Source organism: Phaethon aethereus (genome assembly GCF_964289735.1).
Source record: "Phaethon aethereus genome assembly, chromosome: 1".
NCBI lineage: Eukaryota > Metazoa > Chordata > Aves > Phaethontiformes > Phaethontidae > Phaethon > Phaethon aethereus.
The window spans coordinates 17,627,111-17,654,239 of NC_138575.1; the positions used below are offsets into that span (position 1 = coordinate 17,627,111).

Here is a 27,129-nt window from a genome sequence, read left to right on the forward strand (position 1 = left end):
TACTGCTCGCTGAAGCTGTTTTCTCCCAAATGCTTCATCTTTATTCAACACAGAAGTCTGTATTAAGATGTGTTAAATGCAATACTAAAGAATGAGGTGTCTTGCTTTGTATATAGGCTGTAATTTTTCTTGTGTTTGCCCAAAATCTGAGACTGAATCGCCATTTTAAAAAAATAATGTACAGATGTTGTTCACTTTAAACAACTCCTGGAGCCAAACTTTTGGCTGGGACAAAAGCAGCTGCTCAATTAATCATTGTACAGAAAGCTAAACCCTCTATGTGAGTTAATTAGTTAACATTTATGTTTTGTCATGTGTCTTCCTAAGGTATGAAGTGTGTTCAGATCCCGCACATAAAACTGTTCAGAGAAACTGAAGATGGCATATATAGTTCAATTTTACCCAGTACCAATGTTTGACAAATAAATGTAGAGCAAAACTACTCATCACAGCCAGCTGAAGGAATGAATACATCTGCAACAGTTCAATATTTGCAGGATTACTCGCTACCAGATTATACAATTGCATTAATTCAAGCACAGTTAAGATCGTGTGAATACATTCCTGGAGGAAAGTGAAAGCAGCAGGAGCTGTGGGCAGTGACTCACAAACAAAGGCAAATTAAACCAGAAAGTTTTGCTCCAGTCACTGCCCCAGCAGCCCTGCTCCCACGGGTTCCCACGCCAAAGCCACCCACACTGGGCAGCAGGCTGCAGCCAGCAGCACTGCCACATCCAGACCTGGATCTGCACCTCTTTTCTATGCCAGGCTGTAAACTGCAAGGGGTTGCAGCTGGGTTAGCCACTGCCCCAGGTGGCAACAATCTCTGAGACAAGGTGAGGTGGACAGCCCGGTCGTTTCGGCTCTCCAGCTTTGCTGCCTTTCTCCTCTCGTGTCAGCATCGCGTGCCTTTCAGGCAGGTATGACGTACGCTGGCAAAACGCAGAAGCAAACACAAGAGCGCCGTGATCATGCGCTCAGACAAATGCACGCCCCAGCCAAGCGCGCACAGCTCCAGAGGACTGACCTCCGGTCCCGCCGTGCTCCCTGTGGCGAGCGGAGCCGTTGTACAACTGCCTCCCGATGAGCACATGCGAGGGTGTCTCCTGGTGAACAATAGACTGGGGTGTTCCAGTTTATTTAAAAAGGATGTAATACAAAGCACAGGGGAGCTGAACACATCTCTCTAATAATAATTCTCAGAATTAACAAATTATGAAATAAACTTTTCCCATCATCCTAGAGGGAGTGCAAGCCAAAGACTCTGAAGTAACAATCCGTATAGCCAAGAGTTCAACTCCAAGCCTGTGCTTAGAGCTTTCCTGATTCAGCACTGATGTTCTTACATTCTCACTTTAATGTATTCAGATGAAATGCTGTGAAAACCACGTGATAAGTATCTTCCTGTTTCAATTTATTAACCGTGAGTATCAGGCAAGATTATGTGAAGACACCTTCTTTGATACTTTAAAATGCCCTACAATGTGTTTCTTTTGGGAGAAATTGTATATATCATCCAAGACAGAAAATTCCCTCAGTGTATTGGATATGCCAAACAAAGCACACACGCACATCAGATACTCTAAGAGGACACTACAGAAAGCGTTTCTTGATGATCTGCTGCATAAGCACAGCCAAACCCCCTTAACACACACACAGCCTGTGTACCAAAACTCTCAAAAAAATGGAAAACCACAATTCTTATAGAAGGACTAAACACAGGTTTGTCACTTTAGAAGAAGTAGTAGGATATTTTGTGAAATAACTCTCCAACTCAGAGAGGAATGTAATCTTAAAGGCTTTCTGAAAACAGAATGATGTATTTGGCAAAGGTAAATAACACACAGGCTTGAATACACAGGGAGAAAAAGAAGCGAGCTAAAAGGAGAGATTCCTGGCACTGTAGCACACTGTGGAAATGCCATGGCAATAGGGAGGTGAAATGTAAAAGCCTAAGCTGGAAGTCACTGATGGTTCTGTATTAATTCTGCGATACAACAAGATGTATAGACCATTTGTTTAGATACCTGTACAGGCATAAAACTATTTAAGAGAAAGGAATGCTTACAAAAAAAGTTCTATTGAATTATGTTTATTACTGCTTTTCATTATGATGCTTAAAGAAGTAATTTAAGAGAATGTAGTTCAACTTTAAATAAGATCCTTTGTCCTATATTCATTCAGCTGTAGCACCATGGATGTCCCAGTTACTAAAATTATTCTGAATTCTCTTTAGTCTGTAATGTAAATGAGGACTGCATTTGATGCATATTCTTTGATGTTGAATTTTCATATTTTATGTATATTTACTAAAATATATTAAAACAGTGGTTTTGAAATCTCTACAGTAACTCCTGTGCCCCAAGGCACAAAGGTCTACCAAGAAACCTGATAAATCCCTATTTACCCTTTTTTTCCAAAAGTAAAAGAAGTGCCTGAAATTATTTAGAAACATGTCATTTGTGGCTTTATGAAGTGGCCATCTGAGCAAGTATTTGAAGCAGGGCTTTGATCAGGAGCACCTAACCCCTTCTGGGCTCACAATACACCTTTGTGTGGCTCGTGGGTTTGTCACTTCCAAGGGTGGCCACCTCATCCCGGACACAATGCCGTCCCACAGCACTGCCCTGTGGGAGCTTTGAGGCACGGCCTGAAAAGCACCCTCAAAATTTGAACCGAAGCCTGCATGGACTTGAAGGATGGGCTGATTGCTGGTTGGAGCCAGAGTCGGAAGGCCCTAAGGGAAGAGCTACTTCAGGAGCTGAAAAGGAAGGGATCTGCATCCGCCAGCCTTCGGGATGAAAAGCGCCTGTGTGCCTGCTCACAGCTGAAGGTCGGAGGGCTGCGATACGCACTTGGAGGGGATGTCTTGCTGTCCGGTGGGAAAAAATAGTACAGAAAGGAGGGAGAGCTGCCGTGCAGCGAGGGTCTGGAGGGGCTCAGGTGATAAGAGTACAGCCCAGATAGCTGCTGCACACAGCCTGGGGTTAGTCTGCAATGCTGGTGATGACGGCGTGGCTCATTCCCTCACCCAGCCTGTGAAACTCCCCTTTGCTCCTCATGGCATTTCCTTGGCTATTATAACATCATTTTTCACATTGGCCAGCACTTTAGGAATCACTTAAAAAACTTCTTATAACTCACAACTCTCAGAAATCCAAGCAGGAGATGTGAAGTTTAGTCCCTCCAGCTGCTAAATCTAAAGCATGCACTGACAGATAACACGGGCCATGGCTGCCTGTTATCTGCTGGCAGATTCCTGGGCTTTGAAAAAATTCTGGCCCTAGCCAGCAAACGGTTTACTGTTACAGGACAGTAGCTGTTCTTACGTGCTCTCAACTAATATTGATGACTCTTAAATCTAAGAGTCCTGTGGCTTTTACGCAGCCCATTATGTAGTGCTTGCCAGTTTTAAAGCCCTTGAGATGACAATGTGATAGGTGCTTTCGACACTCCTTCCTACTCTCAACTATCATATATCTCTTCTTCAATTTTAGGACTAACTTTACAAAGATATTAATCATAAAATTTCTCCTATAAATTTTATGTAAGTGAGGACACCCCAATATCAGGTGTAACACAACAAGAACAGACAAAGCAAAAGACTTGCTAGAAGGTTTGGTCTTCCTCTGACCTATTCCAAATAAAGTAATGGAAGCGTTTAATGAATAAACAATAAATGATGATAAAAAAAAGTGAAAAGAAATATAAATAAGCTATTTGAAAAATTAAAAAATAATCTCACAACTGCAAATACCTCGTGAGCTGAACATGATGGGTTTCAATCAGCGCACCAGTGTGCATCAATGAGCCTGTGTTTGCAGAAATCTGCCTGTGGTTTTGTTCGTGAGCTGCTTGACCTTGCAATGACAGACAATGTATAATGTTGGAAAGCTTGCTGGAAACAACATGATGGCATTGGAATAAAAACAGAATTACTCTACACTTCAGTTTCCTGCAACGTGTTTCTACAATACCCCTGTTTAGGGAATAGCTCTCAAAAATTTGTCCTATTCTCTGATTGTTTTCAACTCAAGTACTACATTAAAAAAAAAAAAATATATATATTTATATGAAGCAGTGGAGCTGCACTGATGTTCTTGTTTCTTTTTTTCCAGTTTCCCTGGACACGTTAATTTTTCACTCAGCATCTGTAATTGTTTGACTTGAACTGATTCTTCTCTCCTTTCCTCCATCCTGTCATTTGCTCTAGATAAATATTAATCTTGTCCTCCATGTTTGTAGTTGCTTCATCAGAATGGAAAGCATTTTGAGAAGCTGATTTAAGCAGCCAGCCTAAAATAATGTACTTTAACATGGAAAGGAGAAACAACAAGAAATAGGTCAACTAAATTCTTCAAAGAATTCCCATTGACCCATTGCCCTAAAGAACCAACTGTCATTAAAAATGTGTTTGCTATCTTGCACATTATGGGAAAATCAATCCTCCTTTTTCTCTGGTAACTAAACCGCTAGTAACCTTAAACGACAATCGGTACTAAAGCAATCAGTGCACTAAGTAATAAGAAGGGTGTTAAAAATAAATTAGCTGAAGAATCAGCCTGGAAATCTCTACTGGGACAAGAGATAATGAGGTTGGGATCCCACACACCCACTTTAGGGGTGGTTTCACCATGGTTTAGGCTGAGTGGGAGTTACCATAGCCTCTTCCTTTCCCCAAACTTGTTGCACTTTCCTCCCCTTCCGTTGTGTTGGCACTCATATAATCCTGCTGTTGACTGATTTGTGGAGCTAAGATGGCAAAACACCATTCATTTCTTTATTGTAGGGTTAGTGATCTTCTGATTAGGTCCCTCCTAGGATTGATGGGATGAATAGCACAGCAGGCACAAAGGAAGGAGGCAGGACCATGCACCCAGGAATAAGAATGAAGGAATGGTCTTAGAAAGGTTTAACTGTTACGGAAATACAGCTGTAAGCCATCTTAGATAGCTCATGTGTGAGTGTAGTGGCTTATGCCTGACTTAGGTGAACTGGATCAACACCTTCAGTCGATACCCACCTCTCTCCACTGGCTGTGTAGGGATGTACTGCGGGAATATTTGCCTAAAACGTAGGCCCAAGTCAAATAATAAAAATGAACGCTGGACTTTGCCCATAAAGGGAAATTCATGACTTCAGTGCCTCTCTGGTGCATGAGCCTACCCTCAGAACCAAAGGGAGAAGTCAACCTTGCCTCCCAGAAAATGCCACTTACCAATGAAACATCAGACCAACAAAAAAAATCTCCTGGTTTTATGAGTGACGTTAGAGAGCTGTTACCCAGAAAAAATAGACAAGTAATTCTGAACGAAGGAGAAGCTGGATCAAAGAGAAGTTAGAAGCCATTGGTGTACTAGTGACTGTAATTAATTAGGGGACGACTGTATTCATGTACCATTTTACGCAGATGATTCAGAAGTGCTATTTGAAGAGCAGAGATAAAATCTAGGTCTCTTAGAAATCAACGGTCAAAACCCTACTGCCACTTCAGAGAGGCCATGCACATGGACTCCTTAGGCTTCATACTGACACTGATGGTCGTCACTTCAGGTTGCTACATTACGCTGCTACTAAATGCTCAAATTTGAAAATATACTTTCCTTTTACCTATTCATTTATGTTTTTAGAATTGGGACTTATCTAGAAAAACTATAATCAGCCCCAACCCTCTTACAGGGAGAAACACCAGCTTAAGATCCAGTTTGGGGCCTCCCTCCTCCCCTTTGCTTTTTGCTCCTTTTGCTGTTTTCTGCACTATAAAGGCAGATTATGAGAAACAGGCTGAAGTAAAATAATACATAAAGACATAAGCACACACAAGCACACACCACACATACACACTCACACTGTTCAGGACTAATCCTGCTGACTTGTAATGACAGCTGTCCTTCGTAATTTAAGTTGCTAACTGTTCCAGATTTAACAAGATGTATTTGCAAGAGAATAACCTGAATTTAAAGCACTAAGCACAATAACAACAAAAACATTCCTCTCACACTATATATATAGAGAGAGAGCGCTTGCCACGTAGCTCTCTGAGGCAATACATAGAAAATTATCCTATAGTAAGATACTTAGGAAATCACTATTTTATCTCTGGATCTGGTTTAATTTTCTTGCGGGCATGAGCACTAAGTTCTGAACTGGTGGAAAGAGAGGGTGCAGAACTACTGGTGCTTTCTCAGCTATATATCATCCCTCTCCTTTACCATCACCCTTCTCCATTCCCTGTGCCTTCTTCCACAAAGTTCCCCCCAGGCATCCCTGATAACTCACAGACCAGATTTCCAAAAATCATGAGACTGGGCTAAATAAAGATCATGAGATCTTTAGTCATGAGATGCTCCAAAATAAGTAACATGGGAGGCTTTTTATTTTCTTTTTATTTGCCTCTGAAGCTGCAGGTGGCATCTGCTGGCCCCAGGACACATGAGAGCTCTTGGTGGGCAAATTCTAGCCCAAAACACACAACTGAAACTGGCTGCTCTGAGAGAGCTCCCATTCCCACTCCCATCCCAACAGGAAGATGCTATTTGACCCTTCCCAGCTCTTCTTCCCACCGGGGTCCTTGGGGACAGCATCTGCACCCTGGCTGCTCCAGAGTCCTGCAAGCTCCTGGGAAGAGGAGGACCACAATGAAAAACTCCCCTGGCCAAGCAGGCAAGGGAAAGGCCAGGTCCCCATCCCACCTCCTGACTCTTTCCCACTAGCAACTGAGCTAAACTGTATTTTACAATAAAGCAAGAGGAGAGAAAGCTCCGGTCTCCATCTCTCAAGCTGCCTGGGGCTGCGCCCGCTGATGCACCATACATGCAGAGCAGCCACTGAAACGGTACCCAGCCCCTCGCCGCTCCAAAATCAGGCCCAAGATCCTACGCACAGCACCAGCATGAGCAAAGATGTTCCTCTTCTCTTCGCCTCCTCCCCTTCCCTGGTCACAAAACAAAGCAAAACAAAAGACACCCTGCAGGGGTGGGTGGATGGATGGATGGATGATTTGTGATTTTTTATGTTTTTGCATTACAATGAGAAGGAATAATTGGGGAAAAAAAGAAACAATACTGAGGAGGATTAGTGATATTTGGGGCACATCTGCTGGAAAAATGAATTAGTCTGCGCATTCCAGAAACTACGAGCATGTTCTCAAGATGATATATGCTCAGTTTGAATGGTCCATGGACCTTGTCCTGCCATGTAACTTCCACCAGTGCTGGCAGGAACAGAGCACAGACAAAAGTTGCGACTGAGATTTTAATACCTTCTGTGCTCTCTTCCTCGTGTATTTGTTGAGGATTAAAAATTCTCAGTCATTAAGCTTCCACTCTGTCTACACCAGATAGCTCGCTGTTCACCTTCCAGCAATGAGGCTGTGGAGCACTACGAGCCCCAGAAGCACTACCAGCGCTTATCACAAGTATTGTGATTTTTTTCCCCATGGCACTCTGATGAGCAAGGAGCCAGACACTACAGTAAAAAGAGGTGCACGCAATGTGCCTGGCTTCTCCCCGCTCCCTGCTTGCATGGCACGGCTATAATCACATTCAGGCTTCTGAGGAAAAGTTGAGAAAAAGCACTTTTTTTTTGAATGTGTTAGATGTGGTGGAGGAGAACAAGAAATAAAACGTCCATGCCTTCAGCCTGCCACAGCTACCTACCAACAATTTTTGCTCTATGGGATCCAATGGCTAATTTCTTAATGCCTTAATCTTTACTCTTGGATGATTTTACAACTCTCTCGAAGCTCTGTAAATTATTGAACCATTTGTTGTAATATACAGTGTCCTCACAAGGCATCATCTCCCTCTGCATTTGACAAGTAAGTTAAACCTTAAGAGACCTTTTTACGTTCTGTCTCTTACCCAGGACTATACACAGCACGAATCTACACAAGAGAAAAAAGAAACACACCAAAATTTCCAGTTTATGTTGAGTTCTGTGGCAGGTTTATATGTAATTTATCATAATGCAAATTGCACTGATTTGGGGTAAGATATGGCAATGAAGCAGTGCCCTTCAAAAGCCTAATCTTTATCTCTGGATGTATTTAGTACGGGGAAAACATTACTGTAGATGTCAAAGATAAAACCCAAATTAGATCATGCTATTGTATCTGCAATTTGCATTATGTCTCACTTGGAATAAATCTCTTCCTAAAAATCCCACCTTAAAAATAATGAGAAGCCTGGAGGTGTAAGAGCAAAACACACCTCTGCATTCTCTACTTACATTCATTTACAGAGAACTATCCCTTCCTCCATTGATTTTTAAGAGAAACAATCATCCTCTACCTTTACTACATACACATCTGATGATTGTTTTTTTTCCCCTCTGCTCTCCGTGTACCTTGATTCACCTCCAGGAGCGTGACTCGAGGAGCACAGGGAGGGAACCGCGGGCTGGAGCAGGCAGGGCGGCTTGCAGGACACGCTCCCTTCGGGACAGCTTTGCAGTCTGGTCCGTATTTGCATCCCGGCACACCTGCAGGCACTTCAGCATGGGAACCAGCTGCCATGCCTAGTTCCCATCTCCTTCCACGGGCAGAAGCGAGAAGGAAAAAGCACTCATAGAGTCGGTGTGACAAAGATGACATAGACTCAGATGACAAAAAAGACTACTTCATCACGCAAAGTTGCAATTTTAGTGGGCACTGAATGCCACCACTGGCACCGTTAGTTCCCCAAGGCTGCTGTTCCACAGACAATAGCGGCCTCACACCGGGCTTTTCAAAATATATTAAACTATTTACGTGAACGAGGAAAGCAAGCAAGGCGTGGTGGCTGTGTTAGGGGTGTGTGTGCAATAACATCTTTTATCAACAGGAACCCAGGAGCTGGAAAACCAGACGTGCTTCCAGGCACTGTCAGGCATCCCGCTCACTTTCAGCCTGGTTTCCGTAAGCTGCTTTCTGCACAGGAGGACACCAAAGGGCTGCAATTCCCAGTTCCCAAATTTGTAGGGAAGCTGAAAGCTCTAGTGCTTATTTCTGAGCAAGTTGATGTCTTAAAGCAGTTGAAAAAGGGAACATACCTGCAAATAACCGAGCTCAGAAAGAGAGGAGGAAAGAAGAGGGCTCAGGCATACGGGCAAAAGAAGATCAAGGTCTCCCTTTCAATGGTAAACGTCACCGTTTTCTTTAGAAGAGTCCACCCCTTATTCCACTAAGATCCCATTTAATTTTCTCCGCGTAGCTGTTACGGACTTGATGTTTCAGCTCAGAACAAGAGACAAAGCACAGAACAAACCATCTGCCCTGGTCCCCAGCAGCCTGCTGGGATTAACTGCACAAGCAGCTAACTCTGCACGCTTCCATTAAAGGAAGGCTGGTGACAGCCTGCATTTTGTGTTTTCCACAATTTAGACGTTTTCATAGGAAAATCTCACTCTTGCATCTTCTGCACAATCCAACACTATGGTAAAAATGATGGCATTCAGAAATAGGGAGACCTCAAACCAAATCATGCTCTTTAACATCCTAGGTGTTCCCAGAAGCTCTGGTGGAAAGCAGCATAATGGCCAATTAGTGAGGATGATTGAAGAGAAGCCATAAAATATTAATAAAGCAACTGAAAAACATGCTTAAAGTAAACCTACTATTGTAATTACATCTTAGGAGGCTAGGATTTCAGAGCTTTATATTTCTATTTTATATGAAAAGCATTAGGTTAAAAGAAAGTTATACTTAAGAGTACCGTATAACTGTCTTTATTGTGGATTGTAGGAGTTTCAGAGGTTTTGCATGACCGAGTAGATAGAACTGGCAAAACCAATCTGATGCTCATCAAATTTCCATTGTTACACACTGAGGGCAAACTTTGAAAAAATAAAAAATGCCCCTTTGTAAAATTAAAAGGATTCGGGTTAAAAAGATAATCCCATAATCTTAAATCTCAAAGATATTCCCTACACAGGTCGGTAAACATAAATTGAAAAAAAAAAAAGCAACTTAATCAGGGAAACTGACTGTTTCTTAATGACTCTTGAAAAAGTGATTGTAATGTCTCACACAACTCACACAGAGAATCTCAAAATCACTGTATTTTTAAATCTGCACAACAGGTAGAAATTAAAAAGTTAGCTTTTTAAAAAAAATCTAAACAGACTCATAAAAAATTAATTCAGTCAGCTTCCACAACTTGTACTTACCTCTTGTTACAACAGTTTAGTAGATTAAAATTCATCCTTTTTGTAAAATATGGTTACATTTTAAAGTCACTTTAAATGATTACTGTATTGTTTGAGTTAATATACTTCACTGTGTCATCTAGATTGTGTTTCATTACTAATATAAGACACTCAACTTCATAATAATGTTTCTTATAACATGCACAACAGTGTGCCGACCCCTTGAAGCTGGGTGGCCCTATTTAATTAAAATCTGTTTTTTAATTATTATATTGGAAAATGCTGTGTAATAACTCTCATATGCTTAGCTATGGAGAATTTTAGAGACAGCCTGAAGTAAAGTATCTTCAACTTGGTTTTTAGAAACCAAAAATTCGTGCCGATGTCTGCTGGGGAAGCTGCGATTCGGGGGCACCGTACAGTGCGGGTTGCAGAACAAAACCTGCCCCAGCCAGGAGGAGCAGGGACTGGGATGCAGGCACTGAACCATGATGCTCTAAACAAAAGAGCATTTGCAACAACAATGAAGTTGCGGTTCCCACCATACTCAGCACAACTGTATTGCAGAACTGTAATTATCTTGATGTTCAAGGCCAAGTGCCTCAGTCTGGTGCTCAACTGTCAAAACTTTCAATCATCATAACACAAAGGACACGCAAGAAACTACTTTATACTTTTTTCCTCCCTAACAAGACATTATCCTGATACCCTCATCTCTGCACCCAACTATCCTTTCTGCCACCTTCCTGTTGTTTATCTACTAACGAAAATAAAAATGTCTAACTTGGGAATTATAAATATGTACAGAAGCCCCATATGTTTTTTATAATTCAGTCTTACTGAATTGTAAGGGGGCTTCCTGGGTTTTTGCATTTGCAGCCAGGAGACAAGAAGCCCCATTACCTTGTTCTTTGGCAGTTAAATTTCTTTTTTGTTTTGGAAGTTCTAAAATATTTAATTCCAGCCTTCCTGGAATTTCTTTTTTTAGCCTTCACCTCTGATCTGCTGTGAACATTGTGAGGGGCTTTCCAGAACATGAGCCATATTGGAAAAAATACTAACTCGTTATGATTTTATCTTCTCCACAAATAACTTAAAGGCAAGTTATTTTTTTTTCTCCTTTTCTCTTCTCCTTTTTCCCTATCTGATTTATTTTCAGTGAGAAAAAGACAACCTAGTCATTGGCAAAAATCCCACTTAAAGGATAGTCTAATACATGGGCTATTTTGACACTTAGCAAGTGTATGTTTGGGTGTATTACACCGCATTCGTATGGCTTACAATTTTATCCAGCTAACCTTTCTATCATTAAACTGTGAAAAAAAACCCCAAGTCTTATGTTACACAAAGTTTAACTTGGCTAAATTAAGAAAAACACAATTGTAAACTATGGTCACAGAGAAGTTGGCCGTTGTTTAATAAACTGCTATTTAAAATATTTTAATTAAAACAAACCTCAGTGTGTGTAGTTTCTCTCAGATAAATGTTCTGCAATGCATATATATGTTCACAGTTATGACAGTGTGTGGGAATTTAGCTACATCTAAACCCCTCTAGTGGAGGGGTTTTACATGTTCCTATAAAATTATACTACCAAATAGCTCCACTTTGTGTAATTATGCTCTACCTTCCACTTTTTTTTAGTTATACCAATGAAGATAAGCAAATGCATTATAACAAAGGTTTTCAAAAAACCTCCCATATAGGTGTGGTAACAGAAATCCCATCAATATAAAACCAGGAGTAAAAGTCAAGAACCTAAAAACTGCTGAAAATTGATGGAGCAAGATCATTCAAAAAGAAATACATATACAACAGGTTAAAGACAATAAAAGAGATTTCACATACGCTAGAACAAAGGGAATCCTAAATTTAGACTGGTTTGCTGTTAACCAGAACGCCAACAGGAAACCCGAGGTGCTCCATACATATCTTTCCCCCACTGAACACCACTAACCGATAAGGTCATACTCATAGGACATTTTCTTGCCAAGAGGTGCGAAGGAGAGGTCAGGTGCCAGAGGTAGGCAGGCACCCATGCCAGGTCAGCAGTTTGCTTTGCTTACATAAACCCACCTGCCCGACAGCAAACATGAGCTTAGCTTGGCACGGCTTCAGGGCCAAATGCGTTATTTTCACATCAGGGATTTAACAAGATTTGACTTTAATGAAAGAGACTGAAGCCAATGTTAGCCATGGCAGGGGGGTTGGACTAGATAATCTTCAAAGGTCCCTTCCAACTCAAACCATCCCATGATCTTGTGATTATACCTGGCCATCAGGGCTTGATATTAAACGCCTCTATTGTAGAAGAGCCGCGGCAGCACTTGTTCAACAGCAGCAATGCTGTCATGCCACAGTGTGCACTTGCAGGCCTCTCATGTCTGCATGCTCCTTGACTTCAAACCATACAGCCGGCAATTAGGAACCTACCTTCTCCTCGTATTTTAACGTAATCTAACAGACATAATAGCAAGTAGGTGTAAAAATGGAATTGTAAGCATGGAACCATCCTCAAACTTGGTTATTGCCCAAGTTCTTTGGACACTGAATTTTAGCTATATGCTACTTGAAATTATCAACTATGGGAAAGAATGTGTAAAATCATCAATGATAAACTCTGCAGGTGACGAATAAGGGGAGTGTGTAAATGAAGAGAAGAACAGGCCAGCCACACAGCTATCTCAAGGAGAAGCAAAAGAAGATAAGCTGTAATCAGTAAGGAGGATTTACTAGACTCTGAACTGTTTGGAAGAGTTGAATTCGTAAGTATATTAGTGATGAATTTCTAAGGTAGCTTCTGAAGCCAGGGCTAAGTGATTATAACTGGTGCGTGATCTGCTGCTTGCTTTTACAAAGCACTGTGGGAGCGCCTTGTAAAAAGAGAAGTCTTGTCAAACCGCTCTAAAACTAATTAAAAAGAACAAACACAACATTAAGTCTGTAGCTAGGTTTCCACATGACAGCAAAGGACTTTGATCAGTGCAAGTATTTCCACAGGCAAGGAGGATAAGAGGCGAGGCTCCAGAAGAGGCATCCGAACCCCCGGCACTTGCAGCAGTTCAGCTGAATCAAAGATCATCCCACGTGCAGCATCTCGGGGCGGGGGGCAAGGGAGGGTTTGTACATGACCAGGAAAACTTTCAAACTTTAAACAGTACCTAGTTTATACATATCAGGATGAGAGTAATGCGATAAAACTCTTTGCTTGGGTTTAGGAAAAGGCATAGCAGATGGATGTGAAGGCTGCCGGCCATTTACACCATTTGAGAATTAAACTGTCAACAGATACACCACAGTAATCCAATTAGAAAAGGCTTTTTGCATCCTGACAAGTGAGTATAGGTTGAAGATTAGCTGAAAGACATATCTTCCAGATAAAAATCTACCTACAGAAGTGGTAGACCTCTTCAGTGAGCCCTGTGAATCTGATATAAACTCCAGACTTCCAACATTCATCTCCAGACACCTGGCGACATGGACAGGAATATAATCAACAGAAACATGACAACATTTAAAAGTGTAACAGACTTCAGCTTTTGATTGTGTTATATTAAAATGTAACTTTACTCTGTTTTTATTGTTTCAGTTATCTTCTGGAGCAAGCAGTCATGTGGTTGTGCTATCTGGGCCATAGCCTTAGGTCCAACCCAGCATCACTTGGGTCCAGCCATAAGGCACGCTGCCCCATCCCTGCACGCATTAGCCGTGAGCCTTGCCACAAAACCAAGCAAGGACCCATTTTAACATGCACCTCTGAGTTAAACACAGTGGGCGAATGGGCACACAAGCTTCTGCTGAGAGTCTGTGCCAGGAAAGAAATGTCTTTCATGGGGATGCCCATCAGGTTTCCAGCCGCGGGCAGCCCAGGACTGGTGCAGAAGAGCTGCCTCAGCTGCTCTGGACTTGCCACTGACTGCTTTTATGTGACCTGGAAGAGATGAAGATGCTCTACCTCAGCTTCCTACCCCTTTGCTGAGGGGGACAACACCCTCTTGCTAAAAGGGTGTCTCAGAGGCTTCCTTTGCTGTTAATAACTTTTGCAGAGTCCATAGCAATCCTTAGATGAAAAGTGTTTTGTACATGTACAGCTTGTAATGATTTGAAGTTACAGTTCTCTGACAATATATACAGACCCAAAAGCAAGAATTTTGCCAGGTGATACCTCTTAATCTGCATATCTAAAATGAATACGTATTTTCAGGTATTCATGACACAAAATGGACAGTGTGATAAAAGGAGAGAAAGGGAAGTAAATATCACAGTTGACTGCTGTGCTCTTCAAATACAGCATGCACTGCCCAAGAGCCAATGGAAGACTTATTATCCATACCTTTACTAATTGCAAAGTATAGTTTGTGTCGGCTCCTTATATGTTTAGATATCAAGTCAGCTCATGAGATGACATCTGGGGTTCGCTGCTTTTTGGCATGGGTAAATGTAATAGTCATATGGGGAAACTTCAAAGCATTGAGAGTAAAATTTATGAGACGCTATATCTCACAGTACATAGCTGAGTGGTGAAGATCATAAAAAGAGAAAATGTTAGGCTTTTCCAGCTTTTGCACCTGTCATGTTTTGAAAAATGTTTGGAGGAGTTCAGTTCTGCTTCTGGACCATCCACTGGACTGCTTACAGGGTCCTTGCCAGCTGCCCAAGTGCTGCAAGCCTCTGGGGCTTGGAAGGGACCACAGGCTGGGAGGAAACAGAGGTACCCATCCGTATGCAACTGCTGCCAACCACAGGGACAAGCTTGCCACGTCTACACCAATGGGGATGTCTGCTTATTCAATAAAGGCAGAAGAGGGCTTTCCAAATATCAGGCTGATGAGACAGAGAAAGTTGAACATTGATGGAAAAGACTGTGCTGGGACATCTGTGCAGAGAACAAAATTAAGGAGTACTAATAGTAAGGAAGGTTCTATAAGCAAATGATCATTTCTGTCTCCATCGGATGTGAAAACCTTATCTCAGCTGCAGAGAGCGACAGATCCACAGCAATCAAAGGGAAATTGTGTTGCAGTTATGAACACTTAGTTTCACTACAAACATCAAAACAACAGCATGGCATAGCACTGCTGAAAAAGAAGCAAAAATTCTAGACCTGCAGTGTTATACAGACCTTCACTGGGATGCAACCACCCTATACAAGCTTTCTCACGGTATTGCCATACAGAAACCGCAAGGAAAGACAACCAGGTATTCTCCTCTGAGGCACCAAGACACAACGGAAGCTGTTATTAGAACACTGATCGTCAGCACGCGACTTTCCCTGCACAAAAAACTGTTAAGAGCTTTGCAAATGGGAAAGGACACAGCCCTTTAAATTCTCAAAATGGTGCAAATCACCCAGCACCCTAATAGCTGTAATTAAGCTCTTGAAAATTAGTATACTGTTTTTAACAGTATTAGACCTTGCCACTGTTTTTGTATGTTTATTATATAAACGCACCTGGAATCCAGCAGCATAACTTGGAAGACCTAGGACACTGTTAAGGCAGCAACGATACAAAATATTTTAGTGCCTTTACTGCATCACCTTAGCATTTGAATGAGGTATCGGAGAGATGACCCACAATATCGTCCCATACTGTAGACAATATCCCTGCATTTAGGGGAGTGTTTGGGAATGACAGAATTTCTTGTTTGGTGTCAAAGACAAACTTGGTCACAGATGTTTGAAAGTGCTGGCAAAGCCCCACAACCCTGTGAGGATAATCTTTGTTCAGCCTTGCCATTGCAAAACCATGGCCTTTCATAAGCTAAAAATGAGTTAAAGATGCAGTAAGGAACATGAAGAAATTAAGTGAAGGTTTGCTGCGCAGGATTTTGGCTGTTACACACCTGCGATCCCACCGCTCCGGCAGAGCTGCAGAAGTGTAACTGAGAGTGGAATTTCAGACCCTCTCGCCCAAGATAAAACACTCATTACAGCTACCCTGGTTGCCAGATTTCTCTACTTGGAAGGTGAAATTCGCCCAAATAAACCTCTCTGGCCTGAAAAACAAGGATCTGGTATCAGACTAAGGTGGGAAATTACTATCTAAAGAACGAATATAAGTAAAGATAACACAGAAGCAAATCTTCACATTTACTTTTACTGCTATACGTTTGCAAGAGCCAAACACTGAGAACTTACTAAACAATATGAATAGGGAATTCTGGCACGATGCTGTGAAAACAGCTACAATTACCTTCTCATGACATGAAGTCAGAATTCATGGTGGCCAAGTTAGGTATCATGATTCCTCATGTCAATATGGTATCACAAAAATAAATTAGGAGCAAAAATGAGTAAGACGTAAAAGACCTCTAACTGCTGTATTTGATTACTAGAAGATTTACAACCACTTAAGATTTCTCCCCTCTCTGAAGTGAAATCGAAGGAGAGATGCAGAGGATATGGGAAATTCTCTGATGGTCTTTTTCTGTAGAAATTGCTCCTTCCTTAGGGTTAGGCAGCAAAGGAGGCAGAGAGAATGCCCTGTGCATAGGAGAACTGTGGGAACGTGGAATCTCTTCCTTATTTCAGAAGTTGGTTTTTTTTTCCCCTTGGGGTGCTTTTGTTCTGTGACAATTACATTTCACTTTTTGGGAGCATGACCGCAGAGGAGAATGGTCGTGACAGCCGCTGAGCAGAAGGACCGCAGGCACTGAACTGTGGCAAGAGCTGCGGGAGGACCCAGCGATGGCACGTGCTCACAGCAGGGCAGGAATCGTGGGAAGTCACACCCAGAAAGGGGAGACTTATGGCCGCAGCGGTTATGTCCTACAGGAGGCATCAGGATGGGGCTGGAAGTACAGCTCATTCAGGAATCGCTGTGGCAACCATGCCTCCAAAACCAGTGTGGATGACACGACGCATTTGCTCTTCAAGGGTTTGTCCCTGGGAAGTACAGGCAATGCCACCTCTGTCCAAACCCTTACCAACAGTTCATCTCATCTGCTTCTGCAGCACTCAAAGATACATGAAATAAAGCCGGAATAACTACACAGGCTTTCCACAGTGTTCAAGTTCATTAAATTTGTTTGCTTAAATTAAATGACATCCTTTAACCCTTTAGCCATGCACATAGCTCCCTGCCATCAATGGCACGATTGTTAGTGTGTACATTGTTCACTTCTCTACACTAATTTGTACGTAAAGAAAAGAAGTTAAAGGGGTCACTATTCTGAAAAAGACATGATTAAAAATGTATGTCCTTCTTCACTCACGTCTTTACGTCACAGGAAGTGAAGCTAATTCTAAATCACCCCAAACGAGCCAGTAATCAGGTTTCAGAAGTACCTTGCAGAAGCTCAGTTTACCTTTGTGCCCGTAACAGAAGACTCCTGAAGACAGAGAAACTTTCATCATGTATAAATGACTAACAATTACATCAAAACAAATGGAGGGCTTCAAAGCAGGGTGGAAAAACGGGAGGAAATTCCATCTGATTAAGATAGGACATAATTATCTTCTACAGGAAATAAATGCTATATTTTTAACAAGTGACCAGTCAGATAGATGCAGGGTCATGATTGTCTAGTGATTTCTCATCGAGTTGCAGCTTATCTCCCCAGAGAGATGACAGATCTTAGTATTTTCTTATAATTATTTTTCTGTGTAGGCTCTTAATTGGGAAATAGAAACATGAGAGCTCCCAGAGCAGGCTGCATTTCATTGACTATTACCATTCACATTTCATCTTTTACAATTAATTCAAAGATTCATAATTACCTTATACTGGTATGTTACTACACTGAGTTAATACTGTGGTAACATTTCAGTAATACCAGAATCTCCCAACTATCAGTCTTAGCAATTCTCTGCTCATTCGATTTATGATGGCTGCAGTTCGTGTGCCAATATACACTGCTGCTATTGAAACCAACCTATGCTGTTTAAATATTAAATAGATATAAAATCTGGATCATTTTAAACAATAAATATTTATATACAAGCAGAAAACACAGTATTATGATTAATAGACATAAATTAAATTTGCAAATGGATATGAAGGTATTTAAAGAAAGGACAAAAATAAGTAAAATAAAAGTTCTTAAGTGAGATTGGGACAAGATTCAACAATGCATCTTCATAAAATATTTCTGGTGATAGATTACTTGTTGATAACATTTTCCACCTCATTCTGGAAAGGGGATGAAAATCATCCAACTAATGACCAACATATGTGGGTAAGTGTGTCAGGTTAGATGTAAAAAACATTCTCATGCAACATGGAGCCTAAAGGCACTAATGTAACACAAACCAACCACAGAGTACACACTAAATTTCTAGTGCTTTCATTCAGCAAGAAAACAGAAATATTCAATAATATTTGTATTAATTTACAGGATAAGGGATTCCAGAGCCCTCTTGATCATGGTTGGGTGGGTTTTCCCCTGGCCAACCTGACTGCAAACACAACCCCAACTGCCCTTCTGAAGAATAAAGTGTTTCACCAAAGCATCGTTAACTCTGAAACCTAAAGATGGCAAGGCTATAAGCAGTGCTCACTCTTTAACTTCCGATCACTTTAATATCTTGGCAGTGGGACAGTTAATTTTTAACTCAACAACTATGCACTGAAAATACAGTTACAGATCAAATCTTTCTTTGTGTATGTATAATATGGTGCCTCTCCTCTAAATATGTACCGTGTCTGTTCTGACTACAGCGTTAATTATTAAGTATGTTATCAATTATTAATATAAGATTATTCTCTTTAATTTTTAAAGTATACTTAGCCTTTTTTTCCGAAGATTTCTAGCAAGAGACCTTTAAAATGTGATGCAGGAATGCATGTCATTTCAAAACCTGAGACACAGATGAATTAATTCTATTTATATACATATCTTTGTTTAATGAAACTTGCTACTTCTAACCATTCCTTTTTACAGTATAATAGTATATAAACATGTTAAATGAAATTAACTGGTCATAAAATCTATTTTGTGATGCCCAGTGCTGCACGTATTTTGCATTTGCTCTATGTAATGGATAATAGACTTCGTAATGTATTTTACTGTGAAAGTCATTCATGAGAAGTCTGGCAGGAAAACCACTCCTTAGCAAAGACTAAATATCCCAACTGTCTCACAGCTCTATTCAGGGTTTCACCGGTCAGGCAAAAAGTTTGTCTGCATCTCCTCAGGAAGGTACTGCTGCCCTAAGCCCGGCTCTGATCTCGGGGAGCATATCCTGTCTCCCTTGCTGGAGAAAGCCCAGCTCACTTGCTGCTGCCGTGTCCCTGCCACTGACTCCTGGCTCCTTCCACCGATGTGTTTTTCATTACAGCCCTGAGCCAAAAGGCACAGAAAGTGAAGGACAACCCTTTGACCTAGAGGGCTGGATCTAGCCCAGTAGGCATACACATCATCTAGATTTTTTTTACATGGAGACTTAAATAATTTATGTTTTTAATTTTTTATAACTTCAGCAGTGAGAGGCAGAATTGGGAACAGCCCCCTCTGCTTCACCCCTTGTTTGTGAGGGTCACAGAAGACATTGCTGAGCCATCAGCATAAATTACAGCCGGCAGCACATCAGTGCAGAACGCTTAACTGCGTGTGCAATTTCAAATACATAAATAATCCCACTGACTTTACTGAAGCACCAGAAAACACTCAGCTAATATTCTTCCATGACTTCTCAGGAGCATTTGAGAAGCAGCACTTTGATCTTTATTAGCTGTCAAGTCCATGATGAGGCAAAGTACGTTCCTCAGCAGGCTGTTGGAGACAGGCCTGGAAGCAGCTATGTCCTTCTGGAATTTATCTGGACATATACAAACTGAAGCTGACTTTCAGAACTTTCCATAAATGTGTATTACTGCAGTTTCTTGGGACTGTGAACCATCCTCATGCTCTGTGCTTGCTGAAAACCAAGACTTGACAGCCTCCTACCGAGGCTGCACAGCCCTACTATACCATGGTACGAGGGGACTGCTGAGGGGCCAGGAAGGCGTTAACAGGCAACCCACGAACCAGGGGATATGTCCCACCTTTTTCCTTCCAGATAAAAGAAGTAAGTTTGCATAAAGCATTTTGAGAAGAGATTCGCACAATGTGAGTTGCTTCAGCAGCTGTTGGCCTCCTGCATGGCCTGGAGCAACGCACGGTTCCTTCCATCACCTGTGTACTAAGGCACAGGACCTACCCTAAGTGACACAGGACTTACCCTAAGTGATGTGTGACACTCACAAGCCTTCTCCCGACCAGAAGGCAGCACCAGGAGTTTTTCTCCCTTTGACTAAGAATGTCAGCAATGTCAGCTTGACACAGAGCTGCCCTGGCTTATGGTCTAACGTATAAATCATGGGTCAAAGATAAGATAAACACATACCAGTGTAGTCCTCATAGCATTCACAAGTATAGCCCCCTTCTCGGCTCCGGCATAGCCCGTTGCTCCCGCAGGGGTTGGAGTAGCAGAGGTCAATCTCCGTCTCGCAGTAGTCGCCTGTGAAGCCCGGGGGGCATCGGCACCGCAGCCCGTTGATGGGGTGGATGGGGCGGAACAGGACAGTGTTGGAGCTGATGAATGGGGCTGAGCTGTCGAACTTCAGGACAGAGACACACTTCATGTAGTTCTCACAAGGCTCGCGCAAGCAGATGTTGTCATCGAAGGGGAGCACCCTCTGCGTGGAAATCATGGTCAGCAAGGTCCTGTTGAGGTAGATCTGCTCCTGCAGGTCCTCAGAGGGGAAGAACTTATTTCGAGTGCCACCGGGAAGCAAAGCCGAGAAAGTCACATTCAGAATATTAGAGCTGACGTCTGTGTCATTCTGTATGTTGAAAACGAAGATGCCGTCCTTGGTGGTAGAGAGCACTGTCGCCACCCCCTCCACGAACAGGGACAGGAGAGGAGAAAGGAACCTCTCCTGGGACATGTTCTCCAGTCGCACCGTGATGCTATTGGTGAGCATGTCATCTGTGATGATGGTGACGCGCAGGGTGCAGACTGCTGTGACACTGTGGACACCATCTGAAAGGAAGAGAGAAAGATAACAGCGACGTCAGAGAACAGGCTTCAACCTATGAACAAGGAAGATCCTGCAGTCTCCTGAAAATAAAACAGACCTGTGAGGCATTTCAGGGCACTGCGATGGGAGAGAGCAATGCATCCACCTTCTGCAGTGATTACCATTGCCTTTACTCAGGAAAACAAAACAAAATCTCATAAGGATTGCAACTCAAAGGACCAGAGACATTTTGAAGAGCCCAGAACACCTGGAGAACACATCCCAGGCGAACAACTGGCAAGGGCTAGTGAGCAAACGGACAGCCTGAGAGCCCCAGGATGGCCAAGGTGAAGGAGCCTCTCATGACAGTGACTGAATGGATCTTCATACAAGGCACTGCTAGTCTACAACTGGTGCTGGGAAGCTGTTGCTTTTCACAGCACACCACCAAAATTATTTTCTCCAGGCATGGTCTCAGGCTTCAGGAGCCAGAACTATACACAGACAGCGAATTGTGACCAGAGCTTTAGATAAAAGTCACCTAAGGCAACAAGTCTTCACATCTGAACACCTGAACTTCTTCATTCCTCATGTGTAACTTCAAAATACTTTATGAAAAATAGGAAAAAAAAAATCAAATAAAATACATCTGTAGCAAAAAGCAGACATTTAAAAACTCTTCCATTTTATCCTTCCTTTAAAGCATTTCTGATATTGCTGTGGATGTTCTGCAATAAAACCCATAAAGAGATAAATATAGCACTAATATCTGACACTGGACTGAGAGATGCCACTGTAAAATCTCAGTACACCCTGAGGCTTACAGTAGTACTGTGAATGTACAAACTCTAGAGCATTCTATCATTATGAAACATAATTATGACACAGTGCTATAATTAATCCAAATTCAATGTGAGCATGGAATGGGAAGTTGCATCATCACTGAAACCAAACCACTTAGTTTAATTCTGACTGCTTGCTAACATTAAGTACTCATCAAGAAAATACAGATCACATTACAGAAAATATGGTTAGTATTACAGAAGCATCTAGAAATCCCAGGATAGATCAAGACTGGCTTCTGATAGGAAATGTTCCCCCTCAGAGATCTCACAGTGTGAATAAACAATCAGAAATGGGGGTGACTTCATCTCATGAAAGACATGAACTGGTCTGAGTGGCCAATATCAGGCCCACTGGGGGGTTAAGAACTGAATCCAGTTCCCCTAGGTCCCAGCTCAGTGCTCTTGGCCCAAAGTATCCCAGAAATAATTGTTTCACAAGTGACCTGCTATTACATTTACTTCAATTAAACCATAAGGTAGGTGCAGAAATGGGTTTTGAATCACATCAATGTAAAATTGCAGCAAAAACTGCAACTGAATCAATCTAAACCCAGTGTAAGATCAAAATTCTAATAGCACGGATTGATAAAGGTCATTTTCCTAAGGTTTACTATCTCAAAGTGAAAGTTTATGACCCGTTATGGTCTCTTACAGGTCTTTCAAGAACAGAAGAATCAGAATGGCTCCTTTCCTGTTCATTCTGTTTTGTTTTAAAAAGAAAAGTATTGTTGGAAGATTTCCCTTCACTAATATAGTATCAATACAGTAAATTAGGGCATCATAATTACCCAAATGGCTTTTGACTCCGTCCTCCTGACCAGGTTATCTGTAAAAGCTCAGCTGTTGACTTTTTTTTCACACTGAAGCAGCTTTTAGACAAATAGAAAAATCTTTTTGCCTGTGTGCTACTGTGTCAAAGGCCTTACAGAAGTTCAGACAGATGACATCCATAGCTCTTCCCTTGTCCACTGACGTGGTCACTCCATCACAGAAGGCCACTAGGTTGGTCAGGCAGGACTTGCCCTTGGTAAAGCCATGCTGGCTGTCTCTTCCTCAGCCTCACTCTAGAAACACGTAGTTTCAGCCTCTACCAAGACCCAAAGCAACCTTTAAAAATGATGGGTAGCCAAAATCCTCATTGCAACCTCTTCTCCTCCTACATGGTCTGTGGATTTCTGGCCAACAGACAATACAAGATGCACCGTATTTTCATAAATGACATCCTCAGACTAGTTTACCCACTTCTGTCAACTGCAGGGCTCATTCCCCTGAAAGGCCAGAAGCAGAACAAACTATTCACTTTTTTTTTTTTTCCTAAAGCAATTGACATTTGCCTGCCTGTCCCATAGGGTGCTTGAACTATTTTGCTATTTGTTGCACAATACACTACAGAAGTTCTCTCATACCAGCAAGAATGATGGACAATGGGTCCTTTTCTTAAGAAAACACCATGATCTATAGCCTATGGTATGTATAGTAAGAAGACAAAATACAATCCACTGTCTGACAACGCACTAGAGTCTACAAACTGTCATAATCAATATCAACTGTCACGATATGCAAGAGCTTCCCAGCATTCACAACGGCTATTCTGACACAATTAATAAATCACTGGAAAAAGCCCCGTGTCAGATACCACACAGCCTCCTTGTTCCGCAGACAGCACAAAAGAAAACCAGGCACAGACGTATAGCTGCAAAATGAAGTCGTGTTTTAAAAGCCAATTCGACTTTGTGCAGCTCTGTTGCAGAGCATTAAAATAAAGAGAGAGTAAAAAGGAGCTGAGCATGTGTACTATAGGCAACAAAAGAGTGGCACGGCTATATCGCCAGCTGGACAACCGCCTCTTTCATACCACCAGCGAGTCTGAGAGCAGCATCACAGGATCCGATCATCTATTCATTCAGAAATTTGTGGAAAGTTGAAACAATCTGTGGTTTTATGGGACCAAATTAGTATCTATTCTACTTTCAACAGACAAAATTCACTTTGAGGGCTGGAAAAAGTACAATAAAGAAAGCGGAAATTTTGTCCTCGTCTTTATTGGGAATTGAATTAAGCCCTAAATACACAATAATGCATGTGTTTTGAGATTCGCAAGTGAAACACCCCATGAAAGTTTCAAATGTTTACTGCCAGAAATGTCAGAAAAATACTATTAGGAAGTACTATTTTATGGAGTGGTAATACTTTATGGTCTTTCATTCTCTGACATGCCTACCATATGCAGCTATCCAACATACACACAACCAATCTGTTATTCTGCTAAAAAGGCTCTGACAATTTGATTTTTCAAAGGTCTTATGACACAGCTATAAAAAGTCCCTATCGTGTTTTCGCAGATGCAAGATGGCTTCAGTCAGGGGTGTGAAACACCCTTCAAGTGATGCTACACAGGAGAAACTCTGGCTACACTTTACTCTTTGGAGCAGACCTTTGCACAGATGAATACATACAAGCATCCAAGGCTCAGCTGTCACCGGTTCTCACAGCCATCATCTGCTTGGCTTCAACAAAGTGGCTGGATGCAGGATGTCTTCCTGAAGGAGCTCTAAAAACAACGAGCCATGCTGGCAGATGGGACTCGTAGCATCCTGCTAAGAGTGGCTGGAGCGGACTGCCTGGATTGTAGCAGCCCAAGCCACTGCCACCCGGTCAGCCTGAGAAAAGGGAAATGCAAGATGGACCAAGGAGGAAGATAGGATTTGATCCATCCTAAAACCCTTGTACCAATAGTTTTTGTCACTCTGTCCTTGAGTTTCTTTTCTGTAAAGTGGGGATAATGGCACTCACATGTACATTGTGGAGTAGTGGGTGCAGATGCTGAAATGCTGAGATACTGGGGTAATGAAGGCAACATAAATATCCTGAACAAATCATAAAAGGTTCTTTCCAAAGCTGTTGCAGCCAAGTTTATCAAAAACAAGGTGGGAAGATTAAAATAAAAGACTCTTAATGCCTAACACATCAGTGAATGGACAAAGAGTATTTTGGATGGCCGAGTAGGCACACAGGAGAAGAGGTGTTCATTACAAACACAGTCTCTGCACACTGAATTTATATCCAGCAGAATTATTTTATGTATGCTTTCTACAAAAGAAATCTCCAGAAGGTAGAAATCAAAGCAGACTGTTGTCTTTTGTGTCATTGTCATTGTTGAATAGGCTCCTTAAAAACAGAACTGCTCATTTTCATCCTCCATCAAATTAATGAAAAGATTTAATAGCAACCACATATCCTGACGCATTACAAAGAAAAGAGAAGACAGTAAGGTTGACAAAAGCTTGAACCTCTCTAAAATACACGAATAACTAAGAATTGATTAAATAGTCATTGTTTCATGATCACCTTTACTTTACAACAAATCCAATCAACTCTTAGACTTTAATCCTAGCTATCTATCTGCTGGCAGTCCATAAACCAAAGAATGTTATTATCTAGAAATGTAAACACAGCAAAGTTTAACTGAAATGCATATTTGGCAATGGCAGCACCTACCCAGAAAGGTTCTTTTGTTTGTTTTTAAGTTGGCAGAAATAAAATAATTAACACTTTTTGGGCTTATTACGTACAAAGGGCTTAGGGCTAATTATGAAAGGTGCATATTTTATATAAATACTTTAGATTCAGAGCTTTCTTTCACAGATATCCCAACCCACATTTATTGTAATTATGCTTTGTAATGCATCTGGAAATAACAGATGTCAGAGTTTACGACAGCCATGCAAACTCCTTAGCTAGCAAAACACAGAATATATAACCTCTTGCTCTTCCCAGCTCACGAGAAGCAGGCATGCCCATGGGTATCAGCCATCGCTTGGTAACACGCCTTTCAATGATCAAACCTCCATCCCCCATTGCTTCCAGCCATGTCTTTACATATGGGAGTTAATACACACCTAGTCCAGTACTAAGCCTTGATTTAATGATGAGGATGCCATACTTCCAGCGTCCTCTCCACTGCTTGGGTGGCAGTAGCATGTAAGTAGCACCAGCTCACAGCAATGGAGACCATAGGCAATACTTGCCTGCCTGAGAGGAGCTGGAAGCCAAACCATGCTTTTTGCCGTGCAACCAGCAGTAAAAAATCAGCAGATGACCCTAAAAATGAGATGCATAGTCCTGCGCTAAGCTTCAGTTTGCCTCAGAAAAGTCTTGTAGTGCAGAGTCCCTTCCTGGCATGTGCACTTCCACCACCAAGGAAACAGTTTTAAAATGCATAAAATATCAGTGTATTAATATTGTCCCTTCCAAGCCACTGCTGTAGACTCTACAAAGCTTCACTTCTAGGAGTAGAAATAAGAAGTCTATGAGCAGCCGTAAGACAAACTCCTTAAAATTTTTTCTACATTATGGCAAAGTTCAGCAGGTTATAGTGCAGATAAAAGTAAACTGCACAGAAAATGGCGGGTGGGAACCCAAGTAAGATACTTTGCCGAAACAAGAGAAAACATTACCAGGAAGGAAAATGAAAATAATCGTGAATTTACAGAGACCCTACCTCAGGGTATTCCCATGTAGCAAGCAGCCTCACTGGAGAGGTGTTTCAGGATGGGAACTGTGGATGTGACCCCAGTCTGAGTGCCTTCAGGGCACCCGGGCAAAGGACGTGGGGGCTAGTGTTGGCCTTAGCTCTCCAACAGGCCAGAGCGATGGGCAGTGCCAAATGTTCACCTGGCATCCCTAAGCAGTTTTTACCCTGTTTTGTGGTAGGAACAGATGAAAGTACAAATTTCTCTTTTGCTAGAGAAAAGTGATACTAAATGGTGCAATAACAGAAAAGTAACATCCATGAGAAATATTCTCCATCGCTTCCCTTTGGAAAAATATAAACATATTGTGTATAACATCCTATCATTTCTTAGACAGGCACTAATGGATTCTGTCAAAGCCTTCTAGCCTCCAGCTCTGGGATTGGAAATGCTGCTGATGAGCAATTCCTTCTTTATACCACGTTGGGTGAAGTGACATGGAAAAAATTCCCCTTGGCCACAAGAAGCTTATGTTACTGCTTTTGTCCCTTCATTTCAGGCTGCCAGTCTCAGCTCTGCGTGTTTAGGAGCACTGACTGCCAACACAAGTTGTGGGCTTTGGAAAGGATATATAAAAATAATTATCTGTTATTCACACAGTGCCAAAGTTTCACGTTGGAACCACAGCTCTGAAGAATGTCGAAGCCCAGGTCTGCTCCAAAGACCATTACGTCAACAGGAAGA

General features: G+C 41.8%; 1 protein-coding gene across 1 annotated transcript in view; it reads right to left on the bottom strand.

The window, feature by feature from the left end:
- Positions 1 to 27,129, bottom strand: part of CELSR1 (cadherin EGF LAG seven-pass G-type receptor 1) — a gene marked incomplete at both ends in the record, with an annotated part of 172,064 nt that overhangs the window by 78,859 nt on the left and 66,076 nt on the right. The window contains one exon of the mRNA XM_082011073.1: positions 20,453 to 21,091. Within this exon, the coding sequence (XP_081867199.1) occupies positions 20,453 to 21,091 (639 nt within the window). The remainder of the gene's footprint in view (positions 1 to 20,452; positions 21,092 to 27,129) is intronic.